Source organism: Coffea eugenioides, chromosome 9 (genome assembly GCF_003713205.1).
Source record: "Coffea eugenioides isolate CCC68of chromosome 9, Ceug_1.0, whole genome shotgun sequence".
NCBI classification, from domain to species: domain Eukaryota; kingdom Viridiplantae; phylum Streptophyta; class Magnoliopsida; order Gentianales; family Rubiaceae; genus Coffea; species Coffea eugenioides.
Window position 1 is genome coordinate 2,298,149 of NC_040043.1, and position 19,720 is coordinate 2,317,868.

The 19,720-nt window shown below is 37.2% G+C and overlaps 3 protein-coding genes and 1 long non-coding RNA gene across 7 annotated transcripts; 1 reads left to right on the forward strand and 3 right to left on the reverse strand.

The window, feature by feature from the left end:
* The first annotated feature begins 409 nt into the window (after window positions 1-409).
* LOC113783407 (glucan endo-1,3-beta-glucosidase 5) lies at window positions 410-5,158 on the forward strand. The gene is made up of 2 exons (XM_027329533.1): window positions 410-1,053; window positions 3,827-5,158. The coding sequence occupies exons 1-2, from the start codon at window positions 656-658 to the stop codon at window positions 4,920-4,922; spliced, it is 1,494 nt and encodes a 497-aa protein (XP_027185334.1). The 5' UTR covers window positions 410-655; the 3' UTR covers window positions 4,923-5,158.
* Window positions 5,159-5,325: 167 nt separating this feature from the next.
* Window positions 5,326-5,917, reverse strand: LOC113783488. Its single transcript, XR_003469914.1, has 2 exons — window positions 5,721-5,917; window positions 5,326-5,574 (listed from the first exon to the last, which is right to left on the reverse strand). It is a non-coding gene; the product is annotated as an uncharacterized LOC113783488 (long non-coding RNA).
* Window positions 5,918-6,858: 941 nt separating this feature from the next.
* LOC113783101 (DNA-directed RNA polymerases IV and V subunit 4-like) lies at window positions 6,859-12,118 on the reverse strand. Its single transcript, XM_027329137.1, has 11 exons — window positions 11,933-12,118; window positions 11,365-11,429; window positions 10,126-10,197; window positions 9,929-9,997; window positions 9,706-9,801; window positions 8,805-8,916; window positions 8,584-8,661; window positions 8,422-8,455; window positions 8,269-8,337; window positions 7,478-7,574; window positions 6,859-7,324 (listed from the first exon to the last, which is right to left on the reverse strand). Exons 2-10 carry the CDS (start codon window positions 11,402-11,404, stop codon window positions 7,500-7,502), a joined length of 645 nt encoding a protein of 214 aa, XP_027184938.1. The 5' UTR covers window positions 11,405-11,429; window positions 11,933-12,118; the 3' UTR covers window positions 6,859-7,324; window positions 7,478-7,499.
* Window positions 12,119-12,669: 551 nt separating this feature from the next.
* On the reverse strand, window positions 12,670-18,968 carry LOC113783379 (calcineurin B-like protein 2). Of its 4 annotated transcripts, none has more exons than XM_027329499.1 (10): window positions 18,885-18,968; window positions 18,671-18,785; window positions 17,135-17,289; window positions 16,108-16,190; window positions 15,878-15,937; window positions 15,588-15,696; window positions 15,246-15,298; window positions 14,346-14,426; window positions 13,875-13,987; window positions 12,670-13,308 (listed from the first exon to the last, which is right to left on the reverse strand). In XM_027329499.1, exons 3-10 carry the CDS (start codon window positions 17,256-17,258, stop codon window positions 13,251-13,253), a joined length of 681 nt encoding a protein of 226 aa, XP_027185300.1. In that variant the 5' UTR covers window positions 17,259-17,289; window positions 18,671-18,785; window positions 18,885-18,968; the 3' UTR covers window positions 12,670-13,250. The 4 variants fall into 4 exon arrangements, with proteins under 4 accessions (XP_027185300.1, XP_027185301.1, XP_027185302.1 ...); XM_027329500.1 differs by lacking the exon at window positions 18,885-18,968 and adding an exon at window positions 18,008-18,554 and having other exon boundaries at window positions 18,671-18,878; XM_027329501.1 differs by lacking the exon at window positions 18,671-18,785.
* Window positions 18,969-19,720: the final 752 nt, after the last annotated feature.

The window sequence follows — 19,720 nt, forward strand, 5'->3', positions numbered from 1 at the left end:
TCTCGGGGGATTATCCATAAAAATATCTCGGCCTTCAAAGAATGCGCCTCACCTTTTCGGCTCATCTTGTCGCGTCTATCCTCAAAGAAAACAAAAAAAAAAAAAAAACAATTATCTTGGTTGCAACTCCCCAAAGCAAGTTCCCCTAGTTTCCATTCCATGATAATTGCTGCAAATTTTCAAGGAATCACACTACCGTGTCTGGTGGGGTGATTCTCCCACTGCAGTCAAAAGTTTAATCGAAAAAGCTACTACTAGCAGTAGACAGTAATCAGCAATAGCACTAGTAGATGATATCATAATTAATTAAGGTCGGTTAAGCTGTTGCATCCTCTGCCTCACACATATACACGTAGCACATGATGAAAAGGACAGGAGTGGCAGCACCTTTTTTCAAAGAAACGCTTTTTGCAGTTTCAACTTTCATACTCGACAATATATAATATCCCTTCTCCTTCCTCCTCTGTCTCTGTCCTCTCAGTCTCAGTCTCGGCAGTTGGTTTGCTCAGCTCTCACAGAAGAGGGGTGGTGGCCTGGTGGCTGTGTGCATGCCGACTACGGCGCACACAGACTCTCTCCGAGAGTGAATGACCGATCTTGTAAGCAGCTCTGAGGACCTGTCCCCTCCAAAACATTCCGAGAAAGGGAAGAAAAAATGTCCCCGTTTTTCGCTAAAGACGCTGCTACGGGCAGTAAATGTAATATTGGTAGTAGAGTTCTTTTGTCCATCCTAGCGGTGGTGGTGGTGGTTGGGTCATCAGGTATGGTGGCGGTGGTGGAGTCCGGAATAGGAGTCAATTGGGGCACCGTCACTCTACACAGGCTGTCTCCCCACACTGTGGTGAATCTTCTCAAGGACAACAAGATAGGGAAGGTGAAGCTGTTCGATGCCGACCCAGATTCGTTGAAAGCTCTCATGGGCTCCGGGATTGAGGTCATGGTTGGGATCCCCAATGACATGTTGTCTCTGCTTAGCTCCTCCCCTACTGCTTCCGATTCGTGGGTCTCCCAGAATGTATCCAGATACATGGTCAAGAACGGTGTTAATATCAAGTAGGCCTTTTTTCTTTTTTCTTTTTTTTAAATCTCGTCCTTTGTCACTGGTATTCCTACTTGTGATTCTCATTTGCATTTATTCTATCAATTGGTTGGCTGAAGATTAAGAAGATTTAGATGATAAAACACAAACATGGGATGCATTCAGATTTTTTAGTGAGAACTTTTCAAAAATTCTTCCAAGATTCGAAAGAAAGTTTCCTTTTTTTCCCCCCTTTTAATTTTGATGGCAAGCAAACATTTCGCATTCTAAGAGGATTCTACACCCCCAGTTTGCACGCTCATTAATGCAGTATCAGAAAAGTGTCAGTCTTCAAGAAGGGGAAAACAAATACCAAAAGATTACAATTTTGAAATGAGCCTGATCACTAAGTTAGATTATTAATCAGTTTCAAGTATTTGTAGACAATGAATAAATGACGATATTTCACATTCCATGGACAGCATAAACACAAGGTTCTGGTTTGCTGTGCACTTAAAAGCCCAGATGCTTAAAAATCCCTTACATCTTGTGTTTCTGGTTTAAATGCATGAACTCTGCCAAAACTAAATTGGTAAGTCCTTTCCAGTATGCTTTGCAACCCAACTGTCAATGTCTGCTTGATCGAGATCTCTGGTTGGGGATACATGTAAAGTTCCAGGAAACTGGTTTATACTAATGTTTGTTTTTTTGTTTAACTTTTGTGTTTGGCAGTTCTAATGGTCGGTGTGTTTTAGACCCCTATGCTACATGGAAGCCACACTAAGCGTTCACGCTGTATGCTATTCTGTTCTTATAGAGCCTACAACAGTGTGGCGTTCTTTCTATTTAATTATGAACAACTGTGTCAAGTCATTGATTTTGCCTGGATTATAAGTACTGCAGCGTATATAGTAGACCTGACTCACGTCCGCAACTAGGTTAATGGAAATTAATCTGGGGAAAAGGCCAGTAAAAAATAGCCAGGAGACTTTGTTAGGTAAATTGGCTTCCCGATACCAAAGGTTGACACATATATCGTGGACACGGAATTTTGTTTTACAAATTAAGATGAGATACTTTTTGGACTATATTGAGCACTGAGCAGAACAGACGCCTGTGTGTGTTGAAGTGAGATATTGACCTGACTTGACATCATCATCATGTAAGAGATACTCTTAATAGTTGCCGAGGTCAAGAGAAAATCTTTCTCATAAGATATGTAGGTTTTTTCTTGGTATGGGTGGACATTTATGAATCTTATGGATTTAAAGCAGGTCAGGCAGCATGACTAAGATCAACTCTGATGGTCAATGCATTTACAAGCTGAGTTCAATGTTAGTGGTACATATTTTGTTGATAAATGTCACTGGGAGTCCTTTACATATACAAATTATATTCAGTCAGTAATTTATGCATATGGACCATTTGGTTTCAGAAAATCCTCAATAATATCTGGTTTTGTTAGTCCTGAAACTGATGTAAATCATCAACCTTTACAGCTTATTTCCTACTCTGAATGAAAGCCAAAGCTCCTTCTTTAGTATTAAGTTTGTAATAATAGTAGCCTTTAAAAGTTAATAGACAAATGATAGCTTAAAATATTTTTCTTTGGGTTGTGGAATTTTTGTCAAAATTTTAGACATGTACTGTCTAAACTCCTTGTTTTTCAATATGGACTTTTGAAGGTTTTAATTATAATACATCCTTGGAGACTGACAATAAGAAGTTAACCTAATAATGCTCAAGTGATCGTCAAGTGGAAGTGCCAAAGGAAAATTTTCTTAGACCATACTGCTATTTTGCACTATCTTATCGTTTCCATGATGATGAAATCTACAACGTGATATATCAGAACATTTAATGTCCCAACAAGGTGCACAGTTGCTGGGGCAGATGATTAATAGGACAACTAAACTAATGTATTTTCTCCTTTAGATGGATGAAAGTATTTGAGAACGTGAGGATTCTGTGGAGTACAAAACTGAAGGTCTGAGGGCAGTAGTTTCCTGATATTATCAAAAAAGAGCTGTGAACGTAGCCTTCAAGTCCCTTCAGGACAACATCACCATTAATACTTGAACAAAATGAAAACTGATACAAGTTTGACATCATTTATTTTCTCAATTGAGAGGGAAATTTCATGTTTGATAGCTGAACTGGTAGGAATGTAGATGAGAGTTTTGTTATACATGGCTACGATCATGATACTTGGAAATGAAATATTTTAGGCTTTGTATAGATGGGGTGTTTTTAGAGGTGTTTTTGAAACATTACATTGTAGCATTGTATATGAAAAACTTGTCACTATAGATGTATTTCGGGGTGTTTTTAAAATTTAATAATTTATTGGGGCATTTTTAAGGGGGGGCAGCAGATCTTTCGTAGACAACGCTACAGTAACACTTGCCAAAAACACCACCAAAAATACCTAATTCATACAATCTCAAATACAACTTACAAAAACAGAGAAAAAAAAAAATCCGACTACCTTCTTTCTTCCACCCATCACCATCACACACTACCAACCACCACCACCACCTACCACTCCCCTCCCTCCACTGCCACTGCCAACCACCACTGCCACCAAAAAATAAGACCCTGCTTGAAAAACTTGTAACTATAGATTTATTACATTATAGATGTATTACACTGTTGCATGCATATGAAAAACTTTTACCACGCTTATTAGAATGGCATAGATAAAGATATTGCATTTGAAAATAAAGTTGAGATTGAGAATCCTAACACGCATGGCGTTCAGATTGTTTGCTTAGCACTGACTACTGACTATTGGTTATGCATTTGCAGGTATGTTGCTGTAGGAAATGAACCTTTCCTTACAAGTTATTCTGGTCAATATCAGTCTTATGTTGTCCCAGCATTGACGAACTTACAACAGTCCTTTGCAAAAGCAAATCTTGCAGGTATCATAAAGCTAGTCGTGCCCTGCAACGCTGATGCTTATGAGTCATCCCTTCCTTCACAAGGGGCATTCCGACCTGAACTCAACCAAATAATGACTCAACTTGTTTCATTTCTGAACTCTAATGGCTCACCTTTCATAGTCAATATCTACCCATTCCTCAGTCTGTATGGAAGTTCTGATTTCCCTCAGGACTATGCGTTCTTTGATGGGACAACACATTCTGTGATAGATGGACCAAATGTTTATAATAATGCATTTGATGGGAACTTTGATACATTAGTTGCTGCCCTCAGTAAAATTGGATACGGCCAGATGCCAATCATCATAGGAGAGGTGGGGTGGCCAACTGACGGGGTCATCAGTGCTAATCTTTCTGCTGCGAGGGCTTTTAATCAAGGCCTCATAAATCATGTTTTAAGCAACAAAGGAACCCCCCTGAGGCCTGGTGTGCCTCCTATGGATATATACCTCTTCAGTCTTTTAGATGAAGGGGCTAAAAGCACACTTCCGGGAAATTTTGAGAGGCATTGGGGAATTTTCTCTTTCGATGGCCAGGCAAAGTACAAGCTGAACCTTGGCAATGGATTATTAAAGAATGCAAAAGACGTTGAGTATCTTCCATTCAGATGGTGTGTGGCAGATCCATCCAAGGACCTGTCTACAGTGGCTAACCACTTCAAACTTGCTTGCAGCTATGCTGATTGCACAACGCTCAACTATGGGGGATCATGTAATGACATTGGGGCCAAGGGAAATATTTCTTATGCATTTAACAGTTACTATCAGCTACTGAAACAGAATGTCCAAAGCTGCGATTTTGATGGGCTTGGGGTGGTGACATTCTTGGATCCTTCAGTTGGTGATTGCAGATTTCTAGTAGGGATCACGGAGGGGAAATCTTCAGGAATTTGTTTGGATGGTAGGTTAGTCATAGTTCTTTTGCTGATATTTTGGGTGAGTTACATTTATCTTGTGTAGTAAATTAAACAGTTCTTAAAGTGGGGTTTTCCAGTTCCCTCTTCTGAGATTTATAGCTATCAAAAGGTGGAGGATATAAGTTTTAGCTTTACAGAAACTTGTAGTCAGGTGGAGTATTAGTATTAGTAATGCTCGTGATTTTGCGGATATGCATACTATGTACACATTTAGCCGTTTACTTGTCTATATTGGAGTTTTGCCGTCTCTTATTTGGTGTAAACTTGATGATCTCTTTACATCCGCTGTCTTTTTTTTTTCTTTCTATTTTCTTTTTCCCTGCAAAATGATATATCTATTGCCGTTAGTTCAAGCAAATATGGCATCAGCGGTCTGTTGAGCAATGCTTGAAATTGGCAAATGGTGGATGTTTCGTTGGTATGAAGCTAGTTTGACGAGTTGGAAAGGTTTTACTAACTCAGTTGCTGGAGCATATATTAAGGAGTTCCCAGAATTTTATTACATTTGTTCGTAGATGTTTCTTAAAAACACCGTCTGAACAAGCTTGGCTTATTTCTTCTGGTAGAACTCTTGGTAAATCATATCCATGATGATGGTTGGGATTGATGAGAAGTGCCCTAGCAACAATCATCTCCGCAACAAACTCTTATGCAGCGTATCAGGGGCTGCCACTCGAAAGTGCAGCATCGACAACCTTCACATGAGAGAAGATCGATCCTTTGTTAAAACTCTATACAGAAAAGGGGAAGGAAGAAAAAAAACACTCATTTGCCAATCTAAAATGAAATTAATTTGATATCAATCGCTTGTGTACAAGTTAGCAAACGGAAGTAATCCCACCTTGAGGATGAACTGTCTGCTCAGAAGTTTGCAGTCGAGCAGCTGCGCAAGCGACGACACATGCAGCCACTGTAAGCAGCCATATTGCCAAAGCTATCACTGCATTTCCCTTTCGGACCATTTTGATGATCAGTTCAGTGTGCAGTCCCTCTTTCAACAGTCGCTGTAGAGACAATCGAATCGAAGGTACACTCATCTTCCTCCTCTTTCCTCATACTTATAGTGGAGTTTCAAAACCACACAGCACCCCCCAACCCCTTCCTCACCCCACCCAACAACCGAAAAAAAAAAGGAAAAAAAATATAAAGTTAGGAGTTTGGACCATCAGTACACGGTTTAAGTTGGCGAGACTTTCTTGGGTTCACATGCAGAAGCTTCAAAAGGAAATGGATAAAGGTGGCGTAAGATTTGTTTGCTTCCGGCTCCTTTTTTTTGACCTCAGCATTATTACACAAGTTGCTGGCCCAAATGTCTGTCAAAATGAAAGAGAAGTCCCGGTCCCGGAGCCTCTAACTTTGAAGGGGGGATGATGGTGGAATGGAAGACTTGTGTTATCATCAAGTCTTTCACTTTGTCGACATTTGTACCAAGTTGCATTTCAGAAGTTTGAACTTATCATCCTTCTTTGTCTTACTCTTACACATTCAATTCATTGAGGTCCGTCCTAAAGCCAGAGATCTCTATGGGACATTGAGGCGGACCTGTGTGATGAGAATGACAAGTCCTCCATTTTCAAACAGTTCCTCCTTCGACCGGACCCCGGCTTCAGATTAGGATCATGAAGCATGATATGGTATGGTGTAGAGAGTCCGATTCCTCCTGGAAACTTTTATTCTTTACCATTCAAGCAGGAAGCTATTTGCTTCCGCAGGGACGGAGATGCCATAATCTATAAATTATATGAACAACAATTCATAATTTTGCTCCCATAGTTAATAGAGTAGCTATTTGCTTCCACTGAACTGCATTTTTAGCTACGCCCTGCAGACACGCCTCTCCGAATTTTTGGTTGTATGTTGATGATAGAGTAGTCCTTTGGTATCCCTACTATATATATATATATATATTACCAAACGATTAATAAATATTTCATTAACAAAGCATCGAAATAATGACCAAGTTAAGCAACTGCTATCCCTACAATGTCTAAACTCGCAAATTCTCGATCAGGATAATGCACAACCATTATATATTGGAGTAGATCCTATGGCATACGGAATAACATGACAATTAAGAACATCATCTCTTGAGGTAGATGTTTTCAGTTGATTCTTGCTGCTCGTTAGTTCTTTAATTTAGCATATCCTCTAATCCTCTCACAAGTCCCTCCACGATTCTTGTTTCCAGAAACAGTCTCACCTTTCCGATTACATAATGAGATCCATCTAACCAGGGACTTGATATGCGACATCATTTTTTTGCTACCACTACCAGGTAACAGTTTCAAACTGCCTTATAAAAGCATTTCATTGTTAATGCTATGCATACAAGTTATGCAACGATAAGAAATAGGGAAAATTATCTTCAGCAAGGTAATCTGCCTGAGCTACTTCAAAAATGGAGCCTGTATTCACATCCGTAAAGCCCCAGAAATTAAGCAATAGCTGTGAATGAGAACAAAAATTAAATGACTAGCAATCAAGAGCTGTAAAAAGGACCAAAGAACGGCTTGAGAATCAAACTCAGTGAAACAAATTAACAAGCTCAAAGTATCAGAATCCAAAAGCAAATGCAACATGATGAATGTGGGATATTACCATCAACTGGTGTATCAAGACCTTACACCGAGCTTTGGATCTTGGCTAGTTCATTCAAAGCAGTTTTGAGGGGGTCTCTCAGCTTGCCCTCTTTACTCTAAAGAAAAAATGCAAAAATAACACAAGCTGTCACAGGTTCAATTAAAAACTGTGGCAAACAATACTACAGTCCAAAAGTTGATCTATCAGCAACTAATGGCATTTGTCCTCCCTTAAGACCAAGTAACCTAGTCCTCCCCTAATACAGCATGGCGATAAAATCCAATCTTAAGATTCACCAAACATCTGCATATGTGACGAGCAAGCAAGACACGTATGAAGCAGGAAAAAGAGCCAGACAGTTAAATTGAAGAAATCTACCAATCTCTCACTTCAGAATTGCCTAGACAAAAATCGAAAGAAACAATGGGAAAGCAAGCAAATTAACTTCCCCTCAAAGAAAAATATGGTCAATATCGCTTTATGAAGTCATAGGTGACTAGTGCCTCCTCCTAACAACTTTCAGTGAAATTTTTACTGGTTACCATCCAAATATATGAGAATCAAAATAATTTACATAGGCAACCAGCTTTTGTCTTTAATATTTTAGTTATTTTGGTTGAATCACATAAATTCTAAGTACAACTACATGTTTATGGAAGGACGAGACGATTTTTAGTCAGCATTTAAAATAGCAACAAAACAGATTGGATGATTTTTAGTTTACCAGCATTTAGAATAGCAATAAAACGTAACAGCTAGAAAAGCAAGTAACCAAAAACGTTCAGCTAATGCAAATTTCAGTATCATACCTTCAGTGAGGGCACAAGAGCAAAAACTTCATCATCAGATTCTACTTTTAGATTGGCAACCATGCACATCTGTTATCAGAAATATGATATCAAATGGCTAACAACAAAACAAAAGAGCATAAAGCAAAAGGTTGTGATCCATAGAGACCATACCTCGCCCTCAGAAACACCGTATTTGATAAGAGGCCTAGTCCGAGTTAAGTTAACAGCTACCAATGCTTATTGAATGAAACTTTCCACAATTATACATGGGTAGTGTCCTCAAGAAAATATAACACATATAAATAGATGCACATAAATCATCAAAAAGGATACTCAAGTATTTTTCGAACAGACTGTGGATTAGAAAAAACGCCACCCCTCTTGGCATATGTCAGGCCACTGTCAAATGAACTGCTAACAAAGGATGAGAGTTGAGGACTGAATAAAAGTAAATTAGAGTTCAAAAGCAGATGAAAGGGTAATAAGCAGTACAGTACACACTGACTCTTATCTTGTGGTCAAAGTACTCAGAAAACTTAATACATGCAGCTTACATGGGAATTTTTATGGATGGATCAGCTGATATTACTACCATCCTATCTTGAATTCCTTGCAAGATCTCTGCAGCTTCACAGTCCATTAAGCATTTTACATTCTTGGGAAGTTCTGCAGAAGCATCAATGAAGATATTAGCACACAAAGAACAACAACTTAAACACACTGACAGAATATCTACAGCTCACAAAACAAGCTGACAAAGATATTGGCCAATAGCTATCTCAAATAAATAAATATCTCTGATCATCTAATGCCAAATTCAATAAGAGGTATTAACTACTAAACTATTCTATATGCTAAGAAAAGGGAATTCTAGATGAGGCAATGACAAAAAGGATTCATCAACTCCATTTTTTGCGCCTCTCGCAATCAAATGCTCTCGTGCTTTCCTTTTTCTTTAGGTGCTTATAATTTCACAAAGGAAGATAACTAACGGTCCTCTCATCAGTGACTTTAGTCCACTCTTTTCTACATGCAGAATGTCTTGGGTCTCTTTTGCCTGATTTGGTATGATGCCTGCTCTCCACTTTCAGTGCATATAAGAGATGAAGAAACAACTGGTGGTATGGTGATACAAGAATCATGTGTAGTGAATGAAAAGTTTGGTGGAGATAAAACCCAATCATTTTTTGTTTCTCTTTTGCCACTTTAATGCTGCTGGCATCTTTATGACCTTTGCATTCGTCCAGCCATAGCGTGTTCTTGTTTCAAACTTAAAGTTATCCCCATTAACATGTCTTGGGTATTCAATAAAAGAAATTGCTTTACATCATGCATGAAATAACTGGAAAAACAGCAAAGGCAAAATCAACTAAGAATAACAAATAAAGCTGGATGAGTTCAATTTCAATCTAGAACAGATAGCCAAGGGGTGGGGAGGACCAATTAAACACCAACCTTCCTCAATTTTGAACTCCAGAGAAGGTGCTTTTGTCACGGAATTCGTACCACCACTTGCAGCCTTACTTGCTTTCCCACCTTTGCCCGAGTCACCTTTACAACCATTTTAGAGCTTTAGAGATTGGTAATGATGATTACCAAACAGATTCTATCCATGATTTTAACCAGACATGAAATAGCATATCAAAAGGTAGGGAGGGAAAGATCATGGAGGTCAAACCTTTGGAAATTGGTGTATTAACCTTCCCATTGGTCTTTGGTGAATTAGGTTCCAATGGATCTGAAACATCTAGAACAGTTAGAATCAGAGTAAGCACCAGGCATCACCAGACAGGCTGACAGAAGTTTAGCACATCAGAAGCACTAAATATAGAGGAATTTTCAACAGATTTTTCTGAATCTTATCAAAAACTTAACCTTCAAAGTCGATCTGGACCTTCCTTCCCTGTTTTGACTTTGCTGAGTTGTCATCCTTACCTTTCAGAGAACCTATAAGAAAATTATGAAGAAAATATAAGAGGCAAAAACTAAAGAGTTGTGGTTATCCTTCTGATGAGCCATTGCAGAGTCAATAGCACAGGTGGATTTGCAAGCCCGACCCCTTTTTACTAGGATTTTTAATGCTTACAAGACAAGCCAAAGTAGAATTTAGAATTCAGTTCCGAATAATGTGGATTCGATTATAAGAAATCCCTAGCGTCTTATTCTATCAGGATGCTCAGCCAGCAAAATTTGAGACAAAAAATGGTCTCTTTCTTCTTAATATGAAATATGAAGGACAAAAAGACATCCAACAAGTTCACATGCCGTACACAAGATAAGAGGCATTGTGAATATGAAATCTCAAATAGAACTTAGCAGACCATCTCCAATGAAAATAACGAACATAAGAACATGAATCAAAGCCATTTATTTGCCTGAACACTTTTAAGGTACTACCTAAGTTGTCATTGCCAAGTTCAATGAGAGCTCCCTCCTCTTTAACAAATCACTCCTCCCACAATACATGCCTCTTGATGTACTATACACTTCAAAGGACATTGCACTTAGTTTTCGCCCTCCATGCCACGATAAAGCAATTATCCTGAAATTACGTGAAAAAAGGGGACAATTCCAAGACCTTGTCCTGTATGCATACTGTATCACCCAATGCAACAATAGCTAACGAAAGCATCCACTTTAACTCTCAACCTTCTCCAATAAGTACTTTGTTTTAATCTTTTCTCTTTTTGCCTTTTGACCTTCTTTAAAGATGCAGGTACATTGCCTTTGGATATTAATCCTAAGTGGCATAGATCTCCAAAGACCCGCAAAGCAACAAGTGTGTAAGAGGTTTCAGTTGTGCACAATGCTCAACGCAATCACAAGCATTTATGGAGCGTAATTAATGAATTTAAGGCACGTCTGCTTTGCACATCACCAGTTGATGAAGGAATAAAATCAAGAAATTATAACCTTCAAATGTTGTGGCATGTGCAGAACAAGACTCTTAGATGTAATCGATGCAATTGTCAGCATTATATGAAGTAACCTTTGATTCTTTCTTGGAATTGGGAAGTAAAAAATCTCCGGGGAATTTGTAAGACCAGGAGATGAAATCTAGCAGCAAAACAAATTTAGTATAAGTGGAGAGAAAGAGCGAAAAAAAGGTTGCACCTTTGGGAAGCGAAAACCCCTTTCCTCCTTTTTCCGCCATCTCTTTCTGACTGCAACGGATTAGTCTGCTAACAAGAGGGAAGGATTACTCAAAAAAAAAAAGAAAAAAAAAAAGAAAGAGGAGGGGGGCCGGGGCCGGGGGGAAGTTGTAGCCTCGCAATGGAGGGTAGAAAATGGAGTATGCCATAGGGTCCTACGGAGGAGGAGAAGAACAAATGGACAAACATTAAAGAGCAGCAGTAGTAGTGGCACTGATTTATGGAATGAAACAAACAATTAAGCAGGAGGAAAAGTCTAATATTAGCATTACAGACAATATGGATCATATTCACGGGTGAATGGAACTTTTATGGTAATTCAATTATGTGAATGTTAAATGTTGAGAGAAATATAAGGGAGGAGTGGAGGAAGGAGCATTCTTTTTACTAGTACTGAATTATTATTTAGTCTTTCCATCAGAAACTAACTATAGGAGAAATTGCAATGTGAAATGGACAGAAAACGAAAATACACAATAGGAGACAACATGTAACTGGAGAAATTTGGGTTAGGCTGATAGAATACCCCTACAATGGAAGCAAGCACAGAAGCGCAAAGCTCTTTCAGCAGCAGCAGCAGCGGGAGGGGGAGGACGACGGCAGTTACTTCTTTAATCTCCCAGAAGAAATAGAGAATTATTGATATTTGGTAGAGGCCGGGTGGGTTACTGGGCACTGCATGATATTTTGACTTTGGTCTACGCACAGGTGTACAAAATATTCCTCTTTCACCAATTTGCAGTCACTTTCTTGTCTTTAATTTCTACATTTTTTCCCTAGTCTTCTTCTATGTATATACACGGCCGGGTCTATCTAAAGAAGCCTTATGAGCACTCGTTAATATATATTTTAGGTGTTATATATTTTTTATAATATAAGATTAATTAGAAAAAATAAAAATAAGAAAGGGTGAATAAGATTAAATAAAAAATATATATAATTATACGGGAGGATAATAATTATTAATATATATATATATATATATAATACCCCTGCATATGTATATGTATATCCATTGGAGTGAAGTATTGCTTTTGCGTTGATTCCCTTTTTCAGATGAACTGACGCAGCAGAAGGAATTTATTTTGTTAACCTTAAAGTGGAGAGCCTTTCAATCACTTTAAACTCAGAAATAGCATAAAATGGGAAGATGAATAGCATAACTCTCTAAACTGGAAACATCCAACCGCCTAAACTGCACTGCATTGTCATCATCACCATAACAAAGACAGTTTAATTTAGAAGCAAAAGAACCAACAAGTCTGAATTTAATCCAATGGGGTGTTGCTGAATTGCATTCTATATTGTAAGCTGATTGTAAAGTTGTACAAGGACATGCGCGTGCGCTTAATCTGTTGGTGTTATTTGCAATCCCTAATCCACTCTGGCCGGTATTTCAATTCATACAACGCGCTGCAGCAGAAAGAAAGAAGGTGGACATAAATAATCACACCATGCATGCATCTTTCCAAATTACACAAATGTCTATGAGACAAACTGCCCTCCGCTTCTTGGCATTCCAAAACAACAATTCATACTCCCAAAACCTTTTGGCCATCGGTACCAACAAGTTAATTTGCTCCCCCCCCCAAAAAAAAAAAAAAATCAAAATTTTTATATTTCAAAAAGAAAAATAACAGAGAGCGTGGCGTGGCGATGAAGAACGCCAATAAGAACGAAAGAGAAGCTGCTAGTCCTTGAACAAGGACACATTTGAGAATCCCATTTTGGTCATTTTCTCCCCGTGGCACATCAGCCAATAAGCATCCTTGTCAACCTCTACGCACACAACTGCAAGACTGTGTACAGCAGCAAACCACACCAATGGACTAACTGAACAAATCTGGATCAGGTATCATCAACTTGAGAATGAAATACAAAACTTGGGAATGTGGTAGTGATGTCTCTGTCCATAGAAAGAACAAATTTAGCAAGTGCGCATGCATTGTCACTCCTGACAGTCTTTGAATGCAAAATCTTGATCATTTGGTAAGCTACTTATGAAGGCAAGCAACAGCAAAGGTACCTCCTTTCAACCAACAATGAAGCTTATGTATACACGGTTGTAAGAATGAAACAAAAAAAGAAAGAACAGAGAGTGCATTTTAAATGGCAAAGTTTGGATATAATAATGTTATATAGGCGGAGGACAAAGTTGTTGGCTGAAAAAAGCTTCAAGCTGAGGAAGGATTAATTTGGAGAGACCATTACATATCCCCATGAGAACTTAACAAAATGTTCTCATGCCTCAAAGATCTATGCAAGAACTGATTATAATTCATGTGAAAGAACGACTAAAAAATCTTAGAAATTGCAGATAGGTCATCAAAGCAATCATCAATTAAGGACAAGAAGTCATCTATTATTCACATATCATGTTCCTGCTTCATAGATCTTGAAAGCTGTCCAAAATAAAAATCGACGGGGCCTAAAATGATTTAAAGAACAAAAGATAACACAAACACAACTCACTTAAGATATTGAAGAGTCATATTCTTCAAAAGAGAAGGATGTCTTAGAACAAGGCTACGCCACTCTTCTTTGTCAATCTTTCCATCATGCTTGGTATCAGCTTCCTCAAAGGTCTGAAATCAGAAAATGGATTAATATATTAGCTTCTTGCTCCAAGAAAGTGTTCCAAATAACTTCTCAGAATTTCCTGGAAGCAGATGCATAAAAGGTAAATGCTTGTCTTATCAAGAACAAAAGGCATGAGATACTGCAATCGTTAACAGAGCATCATGAACCAATTCCCTATAGAAACAACTACAGATAATAACAATTTTTCTGCAGTGCAAAAAATCAAAACTTTGCCGTTATATTTTCTAAAGTATTCCAGGTAGGGAAGGGGAAAAGAAACACCATAATTAGATGAAAATCTGCAAACAAAAAAATTAACCAACCAAGAGTGGTACATAAGGGAATGAAGAGTGGAATTCTTGCCTTATCTATAATATTTTCAATTACATCATCTGAAAGATTCATGCCTGATTCAGCAAGTGTTGCGACTACCATTTGTTTTACCTACAGTAAGATCACCAAAGTCAAATTCCTTCCAGCAAGGCAAAGACCACAGAAGAAAATGAAAGGGGGAAAAACAAAGGATTCCACAATGTATAGAATAGGTCAAGGAAAACTTTGAAATTCATGCAAACAACCACCTCTGAATTATGAAAAGTAAACCAAAGACTGCAAGCTCAGGTACTTCCAAGGTGTATGTGCTTGATATACACAGAGATGCAGATTACAACAACTCTTTCCAAGATGAAAGACCAAAGTGTGAAACAGGAAAAGAGAAACCATAGGTTCATATGCATACATAGTCCATGGTACAGCAACATTATAGACTCTTTTGCTAACCAAGTAAAACAACTATATCAACTAGTCACTAATTAATTTCAAAACGAACGGGCAATGATGGTTGTCATGCTTTTGCTATAAGCACTGAAGTAGGGGCACTAAAACAAAACTATGCAAACTTGTTTTTGCACAAAAGCATAGATTGAGTACAGAATCCTTTTATTATGCTGCCAAATCTTGGCAAAGAAAGCTACTCAGTTTCTAATGATTCACTGCCAAAGCTTTTCCATTGTTCTCTAAATGAATACTTTAGAGATGAACTAGAACAACCTGATCATGTTGACTTAGTCGTTTGGGGGTTCCAGACCGTAAAAGTTCAAACTCCAGATAGCAATCCCAAGCAATGCTAATTAAAAAAAAAAAGGATTACTAAAAGAAGTAACCCTTTATTTCTAACTGTTCTTAAACCCTAAACACAAAAATAACCAGACAATTGCCATATAATTACTTATATTAGTTCCAATAAGGTTATAAGGAAGTTACCTCTTGTCTTTCAATATATCCTTGCTGCTTGAGATCATAAAGTTGGAATGAAACTACAAAAGAGCAAATTTGGCATCACCAAGAGAAAAAATTGTCAGAACCACCTTGTGGTCATAGTGGTACGTACAAGTCAGGCCAGAATTTTCAATTCAAGTTACTTTATGTCCATAATGGGACCTACTTCATGGAAGCCACAACAATCAGTCAAAGTACAGTCTTGGAGGTAATGACCAGGTCCCAGAATTTCCAAATCCCTTCTCAACTGTGTATCTTATAAATTGTAAAACATTCCTTTGAGAGAATGAGAGAGAAGAAATAAGAAGTAAAAAGAAAGATGCTTACATTCAATCTTATCATCAATCGGAGCATTTGGGTGAAAGACTGAAAGAGCGCGTGCAAACTCCTCAAAATCTAATATCCCATTATGCTTTGTGTCAAACAAGTCAAATACCTGGGAAATTTTAATGATTTTGTCATCGATTATCAAAAGGAAACGTGACTAAGTTTGAATACTTTCCACACAAGGAGAACAGGGGGCGTCAGAAAGCAGCTTAGAAAAGCTACATACTCCTAATGGAGACAGACATGAATCAAACAAATCAATTCTATTGTTCAACATTTGCAGAAAGTACCCGATCAGCAAATAAGCTCTCCTTTTTATTTGTCTTAAATAGTGCAAGTTGAAACTCTTCCTGCAAAGCAATTAATTAGCATAATTAAGGAAAAAACATAAATCAACTACAAAATATAGAAAAACAAAAACATGAGGGATGTAACTGAGACAGAAAAAGTACAAGTCAGTGCATTGACAGTATGGCTATGTTTGAATAGCACTTGTACCACTTACGGTGAAATCTATTACCTTGTTGATAAGCCCGTCATCAATCACAGCACTGCTGATCTTCTTAAATAATTCATACAGTGCCTCTATCTCACTGACACTGACTGCAGCCAGATTTCCCAAAAAGGGAGAAAAGAAGAAAAAATAACAGCAAAATTTCCAAATCAGAACAACTGGTAGACAACTGATATAAAAAAAATTCTTATCAGCACGAAAGTGAAGTAAGCTCTGAATATTAGAAATTCCACTTAGTCAAGGAAAATGAGCTGAGCACAGTACAAAGAAGACAAACTCTCCAGATGTCCCCAATTTAGGCAATCTACTACTGAGAAGAAAATGCACCACATTTTCAAAAAACACTTATAAGGTCTGCAAACCTCAACATCTTTGTTAGACCATTTATCACATAGGAGATATGTGAAGTAAGAACCAGCTAGATGATCATGTCTACTATCTTCAAGACTATTTAAATCATCTACATGTGCTTAAAATAAGTGTATTCTCTTCATGATTAATATCTTCTACGCCACTACTTTCTTGTATACTTTTGCCTTTCCTAAGATATGATACCAATTCTCCAAAAGAAGCCATGGTTCAATCTGTGGCCTGAGCTTGCACCAAGTTAAGACATGGCACCTGATATTGACATGGAAGAAGGAGTCACCAAGTGCTAGAGAAACTCCTTCAGTCTTTGAGAATTTATATGGACACTGGTAACTTATTTTTGCCTCATGCAGCTTTAACTCAGAGCTTAAATGCACTGTGAAAAGAATAGCATAGAGCAAATACTGCAGTCTTTGTTAATTTAAATCGCCCCTGGCCAATCAGCAGTAGAAATTTCAGTCCAGTCAGATGCCAGAAGTTCAACTAAGTAAAATTAATTTCTCAATTTGCGCGACAATTATGTCGATGAAGCACGTGCCATTCAATGAAAATAAGGCTACGTGATCTAAGTAACAGTTTCGTTTCCTTCAGTGTGAAAAAGAAATGCAAGTGACATAACATAGGCTCTTAGTACAATGCTAGAAATCAGTCTTGAGTGACATACAGACAGTCTCCCTTGCAAGAGCTTCAGGATTTTCTAATCCTCGGGGTTGCTTATAAATTTCAGAATCACAGCAATTGACAACAGCAGAAAGTAAATGCTTCACACCGTCTAAGCACCGCAACATGATATCTTACAGAAACCAAAACACTCCATACCTGTAAATTAAATGTTACAAAATTTTTGACATATCATTTCAGAAAAAGTGTTGATACATGAATTAGTGAAAAAACATCCAATGATATGTCAAAGAATAGGATATACTTAAAAGGAATACAAATCAATGAGATAACAGTAAAAAAACTCCAAAGAATGGACTGCAAAAGAATAGGTAATTGCAAACAATTGAAGGTGTAACTTATCCATACACTTTTGTCTTTAACTGAAGACATCACCTTTTAATTCATTAATGTGTTTTCCATACTTTTGACATACTTGCACAACATATGTTTCTTTTTTCTTTTTTTGAATAGAAATAAAAGTATTTGGCCATACAGTAGCACGAACACAGTTAAATTGTTTACTGATGATAGCAATATTGAATCAGTATCTCAGTAAACATGATATCCTCGTGTGCTTATATGTCAGTAAAAAAAAACATAACATACAAAGATATGTTCCAGAATTTTTGAACTACAAACGCTGATGTTTAAAACCTGATAATGCATACAAATTGAACTTAAAACCAACTTATTATTAATCTCCGCTTTGAATTAATAGCTGATGTGTATGATTGAGCGATAGAAATAAGGAAGGATAGAATCCACCATAGCACATTTCGCTTGGCGATAGCCCGTAATACTACTTTTATACGGAAAAGAACTTAAAAGAGATATTTCAGATAGCAAAATGAGATGTTGAATAGCTAGCTATTACATTTTAGATTCACGGTCAATAGTAAAAGTAAACTTCGATTTAATCTTTTCTTGTTTTTTCGTTTGCTTTCTATTTTGGCAAAACCAGTCCCCGTCCCTGTGAGGATATATCAAACGAAGAAACAAAGAAACTTATTTAGATTCAGACAAAAAAGAAACTACAAAGTTGCCTGAAGAATTGGCCTAGGAACAACTGAAAAGGCCACAGCGAAAAAAAAAAAAAAGGAAATGACTTCCTCCCCTTCCCCTTCATTCCCTCCAGCCGAAGAACCACAAAAAGAGCGGGACAGAGACAGAGACAGAGGTAAAAAGGAAGAAGCTGTAAAAGATTTGAAATATTTATCGAATGCATAAGAATGGTAGAAAGCAAAGCAGTGTGAGAGGCCGCATAAACAATGGATTGGAGACCCTAAACCGCCGGTCCGTTTGTTTCCATATCCCTGAAAACCCCGCTAGGATTCAGAAAAGAATATGCATCCGCATCCACATTTATTAAACGTCCACAAACTGACAGATTTTTGTCAAAGCTTAGGGTTTTAAGCATTCCCCTGACAGCAAATGTTAGAGAAGATGAATATTAATCAAGCCCAGACAATACCGAGAAAGAGAAAGAGGAAAGTAGAGGGAAAAAGAGGGTCTTTTTTTATTTTTTTTTCTTTTTTACCTTAATTAGAAGAAAATGGAGGGAGGACAGAGCGGAGGCAAGGAGGAGGAGGAGGCGGAGGGCGAGGCCAAGGACTTGTTGCTGCTGATCATCAATAATTTCATGGCAGTTTCAACTTTCAAATCAATACGCATATTCTCAATCAATTCTACGGGGATTCATAATTACACCAGACTCAATAATATATAACAATATAAAATTAATATAACCCCACCTCCCGCCTTATTTCTTCGACTGCTAGTTGTGGCATTCTAAATGGTGATGATTGATGATTGTGATTATTTATTGACTCCCCCCTCTTCGTTTGGGAGTGGAGGATTTGGAGAGAAAAGAAAGGGAAAGAGGAGAAAGTGAACATTTCCTTCGTTTGTTAGTTTTTATCAAGAAAGAAAAGAAGAGGAATGGAAGGATTTAAGAGGATAAATGGTAAGTAAAATTTTTCCTTTCAAATTGGAGAGAAATAAATTGGAGAGAAATGAAGAGAAAGTTGAAGGAAGCTTATGAAAATTTTTTAAAATACCTATTTTATCCTAAAAAATGTCTTGAATAAATATTTAATAATTTTTATATCCAAAATCATTTCACTAATTCTCAAAACTCCCAAACAACAAAACAATCCCTTCTCTTCTCTCATAACTTAAGTTTGCTCTGTTTTGGATTTACTTCTCTTTTTCTTTGGCAAACGGCCCGAATGTCCTTTTCATATCCACATTTCATATTATTTGCAAGGAAAACGTCCTTCATATTTTTTTTAATAAATTTTTTTATCATTCACTTTTAAACTATTAATTTTATATTTTTTTAATAAATTTAAATAAATAAAAATTATTTTAATTTAAATTTTCAATCATTTTTTAATATGAAATTACTGTATAATCCATATGCAATTATTTTTATATATATAAAAGTGCTAAGTTTCATTTTTTTAGCTATAAAAATAAATATAAATTGGATCAAATTTCACTTTTTTATGATAAAATAAATATTATTGGAATTAAATTTTATTTTTTTAAGAATAAAAATGAATATGAATTAGGTCATTTATTTATC